Raw genomic sequence first — 13,947 nt, forward strand, 5'->3', positions numbered from 1 at the left:
GCCTGTTACCTGCGTTTTGCTGCCCACCCAGTGCGTGTCGAAGTGCGTATCGAATTGCGTCTTAAGACACTTGCAGCGCATGGACGTACACGGTGGTTATCTACTCGTCTCAAGCATACATACCGACGGATGGACGGACGGACGGATATGCTGCATCGTGATGGAAGCAACTGTGTAATGTCTTGTCCATGAAGTGTGCGTATCGGGTTTGCTGGCAATATGATGTAACTGGGAAGGGGCAAAGTGCCCGGAGCAAGTCACGTCAGTAACGGTTGACTCAAGTCAGATCATGTCACTTTCGTCTTCTTATTTTGGGACGTGCTCCTCTCGCTGGAGAATCCCATCGTTTAAATACATCATTTGTGGGCGATCCTCGTTGCACCGAGAAACCCAGGGAGGCGAACCGGACCGGCAGCGGTAGTGTATCATGGGCGCAGTCCGGGCTTGGCTTCCTGTCAGGTTGGAGGACAGCGCAAATTTCTTTGTTTCTGCAGCAAATCCATGTATATGCGGTCGAGGGTGAGATCGGGGCGGTCTTGGGCGATACGAGGCATGTGTTGCGGAAAAGAGGTACATTATTGGAGGCAAGCAAGTGATTGGCAGTATCTTCCCTGGAATCTAGTGGAGAGGCGCGAGTTGATCCGTTCCAGGTTAAAGACCCCCTCAGCCATTTCCAGGTTTCTTTGGACGTGATTACCGCGTCAGACCTTGCGGCGGGAGACTGCCGTCGGGACGTTCCTTCTCTCTCCTTTCCGTGTTCGTTTCCCGTCGGCATGTTTCAATCTGTCCTGCCTTTGATAGGTGCCAACCTAAACTAGGTGAGTACCTTGAAGCACCTTGAGAGCAACCAAGTACGTCCTCGGCTCTGGGTCTGAGGCTGCTGCTACGCGTACAACCCAGCCAGCAAAGACTCAAGCTCCGTTTTACTCCCCTCACTCACTCCCCGGGACAACATTCGCACAGTCGGCGGAGGAGCCACTATTCAAGCTTCCAGGATTGTCTTCAATGTTCGGGGAGACCTTCTGGGGCTACGAGGAGGGTAGCGCCGTGCTAAGACGCCCCTGGTGGGGTTTCTCGCGTCTTCTTTTCATTCGTTTTAATTACTCACGCAAGCTTGCGCGAAGGCCAGAGCACAAGGTTCATCCCGTGGACAGTGTTGGGGATCGTCCAGTATTGAATTCGATTCAAGCCGAGCGGAATCCTCGGGTTCCCAGCGTCTTCAGCTAGAGCAACGGCCAACGTCCCATGTCTCTCCCCCCTCTTTCTTTTTTCCCTTTATTCTTTTTGCGTGATTGCGGGAAGATTCAAGCAAAGCATGTGGAATTCGAAGCACCCTGCACGCCAATCGTCCTATGAGCGTCGTGGATAAGGACGGAAAGTAGATTCATCCGTCCGTCATCCCGACTCCCAACCTCCACTCGGAGGCTCCAGCTATTTTTCTCTGTGGATATGTGGCCTAGGTCCTTTTTTCTCTCGTCTCCTTCATCCACGCCCCTCTTCCAAACCCCAAGCCTTTGCTCCCACACGTCTCAAGGCGTCGTTTTGATTGGTATGTATGTATGTGTGTGTACGCTACCATGTCCCACCTCCACTCGTGTGTGGATCAATAGCCATCAACTCCATAGGTCTACCATGGCTGTCGTTTGTATCATCACATATGCACCTGAGGATCATCGAAGGAAGTAGTCGCCCCCAGCCTTCGATGCTCTTCAACTCCTCCTCCTGGCGTCTTGCCAAGCGCCTCACCTAGACCCCTTACGTGTTCTTCGACCTGGGCATCTCGAAGTGCGCGCGACAGAAGCCCGACAAGAATGGGAGGCTAGTCGATACTGAGAAGTCGGCATAGAAATGTCGTTCGGCCGAACCCGATCGCCCTCCATCAAACCAACACTGCCCAGGCGACACCACGACAGAAAGATATCCGTTCACGTATGGTGTCTGCGTCGAACTGTTGAGCGTTGTGTCGAACCGGAACCCCAGACGTCAAGCCTTTGCCAGGACGACCGAGCTCGAGTCTAATCACGTCTTAGCATTCGACCATGCCGTCATGACCAGAACGGCGAGTGTCCTCTGCATAGCGCTCCTGCTCCCAGCAATCCTCCTTCGCATCGAGTATCGACTTCGGACTGTATCGCGTCGGGTATGGTTACGAAAGAAACTTCGGCGACCCAAGACCACCAAAGGCCATCACTTCTCCCAGCGTCAACACGCAACCAGCCATCATCCATTCACATGTCTCTACAGCCCCTTCCGGAAGCCTTATTCCGCCGGTACGAAGAAGAAAAAATTGAGACATGGCAACAGTCCGGTGGACGTTTATCGTTGCTGGAAACCGTTGTCTTTGCCGGGGTGGGCGAGGACATCTTGTCATGCATTCAACTCCGGATTCGACTGCGGCGGCTCCGAGGTTAATTCAACACGTCTCCGCAGCCTCGCTACTCACGCTGCCATGCCGGTGGGTCGAGGTCTAGGCTTTGCAACGGACCAACCAGCATCTTCACAGTGTGCAATACAGAGTACTCATCACGCTAAACCTCCAGTTGGACTTGCATCTGTGAACTGGTCTGTTCGTCGTGGCTGCTCCTTCTCCAAAGTCTAATTCGCCTGATCATTTAGGTGGGCACGTTCTGTCCGCGTTCTTCGGTGCCGCTTGCATGATGTGTCAGGGTGCTTGCTGGTATTTTCCCTGTGAGCGTCATGTCGCGCATTGCATTTCAGCCGATGTCGAGGCCTCGCAACCTCCCGGAAGACAAAAGTCTTGGGGTTGGACTGGGAGCCCTGGTGCTGTACACTAATTGGGTGGCGGGTGCAGCTGAGAGTACTAATCGTTCACCGGTAACGGGAACCTTGGCGGCGGACGACGCCGTGCAATGTGTTAGTCTACTACCTAGGCAAGGTAAGGTGTCCATCCGTTTGTATCCGTAGTCCATGCCATATAGCGACGCTACTCTGCATGAAGAAAGAGAAACACACCGCGATTAGAATTGCTACTGCTGGTAGGCAGGGTAGGGAAAGGGGCTATAGACGACTTGGTCTGGGCGCTACAGTACCTAACTACCTATATAGGTACCTAGGTAGGGTAGGTCTCTAGGTACTCATCAATGCTCGACCCGACAGATGGTTCGTTTAATGCAGCGATTCGTCCAATCACCCAAAATGTCACCCAACACATAAGGTTTTAGAATGCGCCTCTGGGAAAGGAGAGGACGGCTCGCAGTACAACAACAGGATACTACTCGAACCGGAAACGCGAGGGAAATTTTCATCGGTGTCAGCGGCGACGACTTGTTGACGCTCATCTCCTCCATTTTCGTGGGCGTCGGCTCTACTGTGGTCCATGCAGGCTACACACAGTACAGCACCACCTGGGCCAGATCGCAGCAGAGCTCCGAGCCTCCGTCGCCGACAAACCATTGTTGTTGTTCGGGCGGCGGTGCAGGCGGTCTCCGGGCCATCCCATCCCAAAGCAACCCCCTCGTCCCTTCTCCGCACACCCCCCCCCCCCCCCCCCCCCCCCCTTCCCCTGTATCCCTGACCCCTTCTCCTGGGCTGGGCCCAGAGAATTTTCGCAGGGCAGCCCGAGAAAAACACGGAGCGAAGAGGCACAGAATATCACGGAAAGAGAGGCAGGACAGGCATGTCGTCGACGGGCCAGCTGGGCCAGGCTATGTGGACTGATGGACTGGCTCGATTTTCGAGCGTGAAGCTCTACGGTCAAGCCCACCTTTCTCAGCAAATATTGCTTGGTCTCTCCACTATCTTAATAAAAATAGGCCCTGCAACTGGGTGTATGTAGGGACCAGGGAAGTGCGTCGATAAAATAGCAGACAGACATAGTGACAGACCACCACCAAGAGGAGAGAGAGAGAAACTGGACTGGACCGAAGGTCCAAGGAGCAGCAGCAACCGCCTTTGAGATTTTCTCTCTTCCCTTGTGGCCCCCCCCCCCCCCCCCCCCCTCCCTTCCTCTTCCCCCTTCCCTGCTCGGCCTTTTACCCTGACCTGCCTTAGCCGTGCCTTGCCTTGACTTTGCCGAATTACTTTTGTCTATCCGTACACGCCACCAGTACAGATACTTACTGGTTGGATCGCCTCCTCCTTTCCCACATTCCCACCCGTTCGCTCCAACCTCCCCGTGGTCTGCTTCGCCGACCGTCGCTGTTGCTGTCATCATTTGTTGCATATCTTCTCGCATCGTGTCTGTCCCGTCACTACGACTCGATCCCATTTTGTTCATTCATTTATTCTTCAGATCCTAATACCCCAATCCTCATCCCCTTTGATCGCTTGACTCTCCCCTCCTCCGGCGCCCCCCCGTCTCGTCCGCTTCCTTGCTACCATCAGCATCTTCATCATCATCCTCATCGGCTTCTCTGGCTTTGTACGGCCCGGCTTCATCATCTAGCATCATTTTTTGCACTTGGCTGGGTTTATGGGATGAGATCATACAGCATTTTGTGGTTTCACGCCTTCGCATACGCTCTATAGACTAATAGCCGTCGCGTCGTCTTCTGGACTGTCGTGCCGTCTCATCTTGTCTCGTTCTGTTCGACCAACTCTCCTCCGGTAAGTCATCAGCCATTTCTCTCGTCATCCCTCATTCCTCAGCCCACCGGCCCAAGCCTATACATAGTTGCATTTCCCCCCTCCCCCTTTCGACCCGCGACATCACGATGCGCGCGGGGAAAGAGACTATTGCACTGTTAGGCCAGGCCCGTTGCCCAGGCTGCTGGCGGGTTACTCAACCGGAATACCTTCGTCCCCCCCCCCCCATCTCTTGGCTCCCTACGGATGGCCACATAGCTCCGATTATCATACCTGTACACTCTTACGGTACCGCAACGCAGACGCAGGCGCACATCTATACAGTTCAGAGTCGCAGCAGCTGACATTTGGGATTGTTCCGCTACACAGTATCGCTTCGGTTACGGCAGCTTTGTACCACTCTCCGCACCGCCCAACTGACTGACACGAGCCACAAACAAAGCCTGTCCGAGTCTCACCTTTCTGTCGTCATCCCACATCGGCTGACCCGCCTCGTATCGCAATTTTTTTTGCGGTCCCGACCCGAGGCGAAGGACGAACCCAGGGGTTTAGTTTAATCTTGTCGAATCCCGCCCTCCGAGCGGCTGCACCCACCGAACCCATCCCGCCGGGAACTTTGGTTTACCGTTACTCCATATGCCTAGATTCTCCGTCTCTTTTGGAAGGCGGCGTTCGACCGTCAACTCAGACGAGTTTCATGAGGAGCCCACAGCGACGAAAGAAAGACCAACGTCGTTCCGTGTCATGGAAAGGACCGAAGTTGGAGGGCAAAAGTCTTTCGACGGTGGGCACAGGCTGGTAAAAGCGACCACGACGGTAATTCCTTCCAAGCAGAACTACTCGGACCCGTCTCTTGGGGACAACATGTTTTCCGACGTCAAGAACAACCGGTATGTGCATCCATTCGTCCCCCCTTGAATCACTCCTCCTTTCCCATTTCAAATCACATTCTTGGCCATGGTCAGGGGGGAGGGCCAGAAGGAAGTTGCATACAGAAAGGAAAAGCGAGAGACCCGAATCCAGGGGAAAAAAGAAAGAGAGAGAGAAGTGGCAACCCCCCCCCCCCAAGAAAAACAAAAAGGGTTGGCTAGCATTCCACAGCGGCATGTCTCGGACTCAGCGGTGTATTGCTGCCTTGTTTGGTGGTCCTCTTTCTCAGTGTTCTATGTACACTATTTCCTCCTCCCCCTTGTCCGCAATTCATTTCAGGGCCACGGCAAGGATTGTGTCTAACATCGACTGACTCAGCTTAAGGGGAAGTGGGTCATCTAATACCACCAAAACAACCTCGACAGACACTTCTTCGCGCCACAGCAACGTCTCGACCACACCGTCTTCGGCTGACTTCGGCCACCAAGGGGCCCAGGAAGAATGGAAATCCTCAATTAGAAAAACACACACCGACGTGCCAGCTCCCAAGCACAGCTCTGGTGGATTCCTCAGCAAAGCCGGCAGGACCTTTTCCTTTGGCGGACAGAAGAAACAACAAGCTGCCGTATCCCTCGTCGACGATCATCCGCTTCCTCCGCCGCCCTTGCCGCCCCAGGCGTCATCGGATGATTACAGTCGGAGACCTCGAGGCCTGACAGATTCCACCGACAGGACCGCTACGCCCCCAAAGCTCAGCGAGGAGGATTTTGCCCTCGACTTTGGTAGTAATTTTGGTAATATGTTCAAGGGGTCCGGATTCGATAAGAGAGCCAGCCAAATGACGCTCCCCGGTAACGACAAGTCCAACTTGGGACCCCGTTCCCTCACGACCAACCGAGTGAACCAGCCCCAGCCCTCGCCCATCAAGATTGACCATTCGGCCAAAGTGGAGGCTTCGCCCTACTCATGGAGCAGCCAGCACTCCAACGATAACCTGCTGCACCACTCCGGCTCTAACTCCCCTACTGCCACTGAACGCACATCTGTACCACCCCCAGTGCCTCGACACGGCTCGCCGCTGGCCTTCCGCAACAATGTGCCATCGGACATCATCGAGGACGAGGACGCGAACCTCTTGAAGGATTCGCTAGCAGCCAGCCGCTTCCTTGGTGGTTCTGAACAACCCGGCAATCCGTCCCCGCCCGGGAGGTTCCGCAGAAACGATGACACATTCTCAACGGCGTGGGAGTCTGCGGACGGAAAGAAAGAGGAGGAGAATATGTTTGACAACAGCAGGGCGCAGCAGCCGAAGCCGGCCACAAACGCGAATCGCTACACGCCCAGCAACAATCAAAGTCCGGCTCGCAACAAAGTCATGACTCCCGCGGAGTTCGAAAAGTACCGACGAGACAAGGAGCGCGATGACAACGCCAGCCAAACGGCCAAGGCTTCTAACAGCAGCCGTGATGATGATGAAGATCAGTATGATGATGATGAGGACGATGTTGAAAAGGCGAAGCTGGCTGCCAAGCAGAGGAGGAAGCAGGAGGCACACATGGCCGTCTACCGACAGCAGATGATGAAGGTTACGGGCGAGTCTCCAATGGCCGGACCCTCCGGCCACGCTTCTCGACCAAATCTCTCCGTATCGCTCAGCACGCCCAATTTGCCGAACCTGGCCGTCCCCCCGGGTCCGATGACGGGCAGGTCCGACGGTTCCGAAGGAGAGGAAGACGAAGAAGTTCCGCTTGCCATCCTGGCCGCGCACGGTTTCCCGAACAAGAACAAGCCACCTGCCCGGATCATGAACATGGCATCGAATCCCGACTTGCGGTCATCAGTCCACTCGCAGCCTGCTCAGCCTGCCAGACCGGGATCCAGCATGGGCGAGGGAACAGGTCCCAGAGGAACCAGCGGTGGGCACCTGCCCGCCTTCGCGAGAAGGCTACCGCAGGACCCATTTTTGGGTGCCGGTCTCATCAACGCCCCTCCCCGGGAGTCTTTGACGTTTGGCGGAGGCTCACCCGCACCCGGCGCTCAGCCTCCTCCTGTCCCCATGGGTGGTCTAGTCGGTGTGATCGCCAGCGAGGAGCGGTCCCGAGCCTTGCGCAGAGGCAGCCCCAATATCGAGGCACAGAATGTCAACCCCTTCACGGGCGCCCCGGTCGACCCCGTCGGCGGAATCCCACCTCAGATGATGTATGGCAACATGAATGGAATGAACGCTATGGGAGGTGGTATGGGTGGTATGGGAGGCATGCCACAAATGCACCAGATGCCTCAGATGCCCCAGATGATGCTTACACCAGGAGACCAGGCACAAATCCAAATGACCCAGCAGATGCAGCAATTCATGCAGATGCAGATGCAGTTCATGCAGATGATGGCTACCCCGGGTCAGAATCCGAACGGCATGAATGGTATGCAACGACCCATGAGCCACGTCGGTACCCCTTCTATCCATGACAGCCAAAGACAATCGTACTTTGGCGATTCCATGCTGGAGCCTCCCCGACTCGACCCCCGAACGAGAACCATGAGCATGGTGCAGCCCAGCTCTTCGTCCTGGATCCAACGCGGGGGAGGATTCGATCCTTCAATTCACGGAGGCATGGGCGTTGGCGGCGGGTACGCACCCAGCATCCACGCTCAAGGCGCCGGGTATGCCCCCTCGATCGCACCCTCGGAACGCAGCAACGTGGGCTTACCAGGCCGTTACAGACCCGTAACGCAAGCGCCCCCTCAATTGGATTCTGGTCGACGCATGTCTGTCATGTCGGGAGCCATCGGATGGGACCAACCGCCCAAGGTTTTGCAGCAACAGGAGACGAAGATGCATAATCAGTCGGGCGGCAACTCGGACGATGATGACGAGGAGGGCTGGGCCGCGATGAAGGCCAAAAAGGAGAAGAAGAGGGGCTTGTGGAGGACAAAGAAGAGCATTGGCAGCGAGATTGGGGCACTGATTTCGTGAAATAGAGGGAAGAGGGGATCGATGATGCCATTTAAAAGACGAGGAGAGAAGGGTAGTGGGGGGTGAAGAAGAGCTGACTCGGAACGGAAGATGCAAACAAACGAAAAAGACTGGACATATCAAGCAACATAAAAGGTAACACCAACAACCACTACGCGCAACTCTACGGACGCGCCTTGTGTTTCCTTTTCCCTCGGGGCGGGCGTCGGGGTTTTCGAAACGTCCCCTACCTGCCCTGTGTATATTTTCGGAACCATTGGTTGGGGGGCGTCTGTACGGGAGTGAAGATGGACTGGCTTGGTTATTGGTTGCGAAGTCCTGATAGACAGCTCTTGGTTCAATAATCTACTAATGTTGGAGAAAATCACGAACATGAATAAGCACATTGGTTTGTGGTCGTTGCACCTTTCTTCTCTGACAAGCTTTCCGTTCCTCTACCGGTTGCTTGCTTGCTTGCTTGCTTGCTTGCTAAGTGCATGCATCAGTTCTAAGTCACTGTTGAAGCTCAAGGCCTTCAATACTAGGTATGGTCTGAAGTTTGCTTCCAAGGGGTCGACCTCTGACCGTAGCAAACCCTTGGTAGCTTGTGGTTTGTTTTGGTTTTATCTCTTTATTGTGGGTGGATTCGTCCGCACTTTTTCAACGTCTAGATATTGTCTCGCGTCACATCCGTACATTCGCAAAACCGCATAACCGCATAGCATCAAGGTGCGCCCAGCTCACTCAATCTTGCCCGCAGCCCAGGCCTTGCGCTTGACGCCAAGCTCAACGGCAGCGAGGCCCCAGTCCTCGCCATGATTGTGCCCTCCCGAGGTCAAGCCGGCGCGGGCCTGGGCCTGTTCATCATTGAGGACGGTAAGGACACCGAAGACAACGGGGACGCCCGTGTCAAGGCCGACACGCATAAGGCCATGGGAGACGGCGTCGGCGATGTACTCGAAGTGCATCGTCTCGCCCTTGATAAGGACGCCGACAGCGATAATTGCGTCGAAGGGGTGCTGGGACTCGGCGGGGAGAGATGTTAGGTCCGTGGTCGAGGAGCCGAGGAGATCGCCGGCCGAGGAGCCGGTGCCGGATTGCGCGGATTGCACTTGGGATGCTTGGTAGAGTCTGGAAGGGAACGAGCCGGTCGAGTCAGCCTTGTCTCGGTTTGTTTGTTCCGAGGGGGGCCCAGCTTCCTGGCAGGCCTGGCACGGTAATTGGCCTGCTTTGACTGCGCGTACTTACCTCTGGACAGCGATGGGGAGCTCCCAGGATCCAGGAACGGACTGCAGGACAATGTTGGACTCCTTGACACCGCAGGCGAGAAGCTTCTCCTTGGCGCCCTTGACGAGGGGTTCAATGATGGTAGCGTTCCAACGGGCATGGACGATGCCGATGCGCAGGGCGCTGCCTTCGTGCTCTTGCGGGGTCGGTCCCTTGATGCCGGACATTTTGGATGCGCGAAGTTGTGGTAAGGAGGGGTATCAAAGTAAAAGAACCAAAGGGTGGGGGGATGGGGGTTCGTTTGTAGTGTACGTCGTGGACACAGCGTCGTCGGGCGATGTATTTCTGTCTCGTGGGAGGGATGAGTAAAGCTTGGAATTGGGAGCTGGAGCGTATGGATACGGCCGTCTGGCTTATGAGTCGCTTAATGTTCTTTTGGTAAGGCGGGCGGCGGTGGTGGACTGGCTCAGGAACGAGGGCCTTTGCGATGCGGGGCATGCGGTTTGAGGTGATGCGTGCCAGGGAGTGAGCTGCGGGGGCTTTGGCGTTCCCTTGGATCTTGCTGTGAACCCTGCAAGGGGGAAAAGATCTGAACTGGGAAGGAACCTGCCGGCAGCTGTTGACTGGCCTCGCCAGGTGCCTTATTCCGTGAACGTCACATGGAGAGGGGAAGGAGTTGACTTACACCACACCTTCCTTCCTCTGTTTCCACGGCCACACGGCCGTTACCGTTGCCGTTGCTGTTTCCGCCTTTCAAATTCAAAGGCAGATTCCCCCTTAAACAAATCACTTTGTTCATCATCGACATCGTCGGATGGTCCTCTTACTGTAATGCTCTCTTGTTTTCAACCACCTCTCGGGGTTCTGCTGCGTTGAGAGAGTGCTCTGTTTTATCTTTTTCGTCCAACGTTCTGTTCATCATGTCCATTTTGAAGCTGCCTCAAAGCACCGCTCGTCGTCTTAAATCCACCACCGTCGTCCCATCCCCTCTGTTTCTTGTCAAAGAGCTCGTCGACAATGCTATTGACGCCAATGCCACCAACATTGAGATCAGTCTCTCAGCCAACACTGTGGACAAGATCCAGGTCAGAGACAACGGCCATGGCATCAACCCCGAGGACTACGAAGCCCTGGGTCGAAGGTCACATACAAGTAAGCTTCGGACCTTTGAGGAACTTCAGTCCAAGGGGGGGAAGACACTTGGTTTTCGCGGCGAGGCCTTGGCGAGCATAAACACCTCCTCGAAGCTTACCATAACAACGAGAACAACCCAGGATAAGGCTGCAGCCTTTCTCGTCATCAAGAATGATGTAGGAGGAATATCAGACAGCAAAGCCGTATCGGGTCCCGTGGGGACGACAGTTGATGTCCTCGATCTGTTTGCCAGCGTACCAGTCCGAAAACAGCTTGCCATCAAAGAGAGCAGGAAAGCCTTCAAACAGATCACGGAATTACTCCACACATACGCCCTCACTCGACCACATATCAGACTGTCGCTCAAGGTCGTCAAGGACAACAAACTCTCGTGGTCTTATGCTTCCGGCAAGGGGGCTGATGTCAGAGAAGCGGTTCTTCAAGTCTTCGGCGCTGCCTTGGTCTCTCAATGCGTCTAGAAGACGTTCAGTGGGACCACTAGTGCGATTCCTGGGATCATTCCAACGAGACCAGCCACGCCTGCATCAGTACTGCGGCTCGAGGCCTTCCTCCCCATGGCCGATGCAGATGCCTCTAAGATTTCCGGCCAAGGTTATTTCATATCCGTTGACTCAAGACCAATGTCTACTGACAGAGGGACCATGAAAAAGCTTGTCGACATATACAAGACCTACATTCGCGGCAGTTTAAAAGTAAACGCATCGTCAAAGCCCCTTCTCAAGCCTTTTATACGACTGAATATACAGTGTCTCATCGGAAGCTACGACCCGAATGTGACAGCAGCCAAAGATGAGGTTCTATTCGATAACGAGTCCAGAGTACTTTCATTCTTCGAGGAGATGTGCAAGGAGATGTACTCGTCACCGAAGCCTATGGCCAGGGCGGAGGTTGTCGAAGATCATGCTCAAGTGGACAACTCCCGACCCAGAAAGAGCAATCCTTCTTTTCTATTAGACAATGACGAAGAACGCCTTAATGGGCTCCCCCATGAACGACTGGCACCAGACGATATGATGAGTGTGGAAGATGGCCTCGCAGGGCTGCCTTCGCCTAGCAGCGGACAGCATCACCCAGGCCCCGCCAAGAAGGGGGTTCGAGGTGGTTCTGTTCACGATGACGTTGGAACACCAGAACAGGGACAGGTAGTCCTTATCGACAGCAGCTCAGAAGTACCTTCCCATCGCCATGAACCGGATATGTTTGTCCCAAAACAGGGAGCAATTTTGCATATCGGTGGAGAGGTGTTTGGTGCCAGTCAGCTCGCGACGCAGGACCAGTCCCTTATGGTAATTGCAGGGTCTCAATGCAGCACTGAACCAACTCAATCTCTCCTTCGGGCCGCATGGGAAGTAGACATGGCAAGGGATGTAACCGCAAGCCCCGACGGAAATACCCGGCCAATCCTTCTCGATCCTCCGCGGACAGACCTTACCAAATACCTGCAGTCCCAGCGTCTGGGTCAAACACAGCGCGAGGAGCCAAATCCGTGGTCTATCGCCAAGAAAGCCGCAGAGAAACGTGGCGACTATGAGAACAATACTCCCAACTCTCTAGCTGAGGCTGAATTCGAAGTTCAAGGCGATAGCTTCGTTGGAACATCTTCTCGCCATCAGCTGCTCTTTTCCGAGACTGAAAATTTCATGCGCAGAGACTCTGACATAGTCCACCCGAGTATAGAAGACCACGCGAACATACGGCGCCAGCATCCTCGACGCCATCGGAACCCTGCAGTGCGAAGGGAGGAAGCATACCAGGCGGACTATTCTGAACCACCGATACTGGAACACCCCGCCGCCCAACAAGGTGGTATTCACGGGCTGAGATACCAAGACCGGCGAAGAATTACGAGAGATGAAGAGCCATTCCAGTCCACTGGAGTGGAACATAACTCCGACGACCTGAATGTTGAACCTTCCAGAGGCCACAGTGTTTGTCAGCGCGCGTACGCGAAAACACCACACCCTTTTGGCCATTTCGACCAGGAAAGTGCATTTGGCACGCCGCCCCCTTCCTCAAGCCCATCGCATAAGCCATTTCGGGTACCTGCTCGTATTCGACCCGGCAAGCAGCGTCGGGAAATGCAAGGTTTTCCCGGCGTTCTGCCAAAGGTCGCACGGGCTGTGAGCCCTAAGGCGGATAGGATGAGACAAGGTAAGATTGTCTTCAACACGGGAAAAGACCAGAAACCACTCGAACCAGAATACACCTTGGACAACGGTCATTCGATAGGACTGGGCTACAAAGGCTCTCGGGACGACGTCATTGTCTCCGAGACAACAAGACGGCCCCCTCGCCATGTCAGCGATGATGGACCATCCCAAAAAGAGATGAAGAATGCGCTGGAGAGGCTTCACGCACTTCGCTCAAACACCGATGACACTGACTGTATCGAAAATCTGGGACAGGATGAGAAACGTGGCAGGTCTAAAACTCGAAGACCGAATACTATTGCGCCTGGCACGTTCCCACGGAGCTATTTGAGACGGAGTCTGGCATCTAGGTCCCCATCAAGGAACAAAACTCTGCTAGCATTTGAGAGGCTTTCTGCAGAAACATATACTTATTCGCAGCTACTTACACTTGACCTACGCAAGATACGCAAGCAGGTGATCAAGGCATCTTGCTATGATGTTTACGTCTCCAGGGGTGAACAGGAGGCCGCGTTTTCAACGGGGCTGGCTGAGATGGAGGATATCAGCAACAGGCTCCAAGAGGTTGTCGGGGCATGGGCGTATGTGGAGCACGGTGAAGATCTGGAGATTGAGATTGATGTCGTCGCAATGCTCGAGAGGAATGGTGTGGAAGGCATGATAGAATGAAGCAAGTAGCCTGGGGGGTTGTTTGGCGCGGATCGACTCGTTACTGCTCCCAAGGCAATGCATAAGAGGTGTTGAGCGTGTCATAGACTTGCTAGTTGTGTTATTTCAAGCTCGAATAATTGTCGATTCAGGCAAGTCATTTCTACTCTTCGTGTCGCAGGTGGCTCTGAGAGTCAACAGTTGGCTTTATTTATTGTGTGTGAAGCACTTGACAGCGTATCCTATTTGTTGTCCACAATAAACAGCCCCTTCATAAGCCCCTCCATATGATAGCTTGGAACGGGCTTGTGGGATGTAATCAATACAAGCCATCCTCGTCCGGCGTTTTTCACTAGTTACCTGCGCAATCGGAACTCGATAGATACTCGATTCTGACGA

General features: G+C 54.5%; 5 protein-coding genes across 5 annotated transcripts; 4 read left to right on the top strand and 1 right to left on the bottom strand.

Annotated features, from left to right (window-relative positions):
- Positions 1-1,297: 1,297 nt before the first annotated feature.
- Positions 1,298-2,599, top strand: CDEST_10070 (uncharacterized protein; the record flags this gene model as incomplete). The annotated part of the gene is made up of 1 exon (XM_062926228.1): positions 1,298-2,599. The coding sequence occupies exon 1, from the start codon at positions 2,048-2,050 to the stop codon at positions 2,597-2,599; it is 552 nt and encodes a 183-aa protein (XP_062782279.1). The 5' UTR covers positions 1,298-2,047.
- Positions 2,600-3,961: 1,362 nt separating this feature from the next.
- Positions 3,962-8,389, top strand: CDEST_10071 (uncharacterized protein; the record flags this gene model as incomplete). Its single annotated transcript, XM_062926229.1, has 3 exons — positions 3,962-4,566; positions 4,915-5,435; positions 5,794-8,389. The coding sequence occupies exons 2-3, from the start codon at positions 5,182-5,184 to the stop codon at positions 8,387-8,389; spliced, it is 2,850 nt and encodes a 949-aa protein (XP_062782280.1). The 5' UTR covers positions 3,962-4,566; positions 4,915-5,181.
- A 533-nt stretch (positions 8,390-8,922) lies between these two features.
- CDEST_10072 (Putative lumazine/riboflavin synthase) lies at positions 8,923-10,074 on the bottom strand. Its single transcript, XM_062926230.1, has 2 exons — positions 9,617-10,074; positions 8,923-9,499 (listed from the first exon to the last, which is right to left on the bottom strand). Exons 1-2 carry the CDS (start codon positions 9,820-9,822, stop codon positions 9,109-9,111), a joined length of 597 nt encoding a protein of 198 aa, XP_062782281.1. The 5' UTR covers positions 9,823-10,074; the 3' UTR covers positions 8,923-9,108.
- A 244-nt stretch (positions 10,075-10,318) lies between these two features.
- On the top strand, positions 10,319-11,241 carry CDEST_10073 (uncharacterized protein). The gene has a single exon (XM_062926231.1). The coding sequence runs from the start codon at positions 10,516-10,518 to the stop codon at positions 11,206-11,208; it is 693 nt and encodes a 230-aa protein (XP_062782282.1). The 5' UTR covers positions 10,319-10,515; the 3' UTR covers positions 11,209-11,241.
- Positions 11,242-11,243: 2 nt separating this feature from the next.
- On the top strand, positions 11,244-13,569 carry CDEST_10074 (Putative DNA mismatch repair protein, S5 domain 2; the record flags this gene model as incomplete). Its single annotated transcript, XM_062926232.1, has 1 exon — positions 11,244-13,569. Exon 1 carries the CDS (start codon positions 11,305-11,307, stop codon positions 13,567-13,569), a length of 2,265 nt encoding a protein of 754 aa, XP_062782283.1. The 5' UTR covers positions 11,244-11,304.
- Between the last annotated feature and the right edge of the window lie 378 nt (positions 13,570-13,947).

This window comes from Colletotrichum destructivum, chromosome 6 (genome assembly GCF_034447905.1).
Source record: "Colletotrichum destructivum chromosome 6, complete sequence".
NCBI lineage: Eukaryota > Fungi > Ascomycota > Sordariomycetes > Glomerellales > Glomerellaceae > Colletotrichum > Colletotrichum destructivum.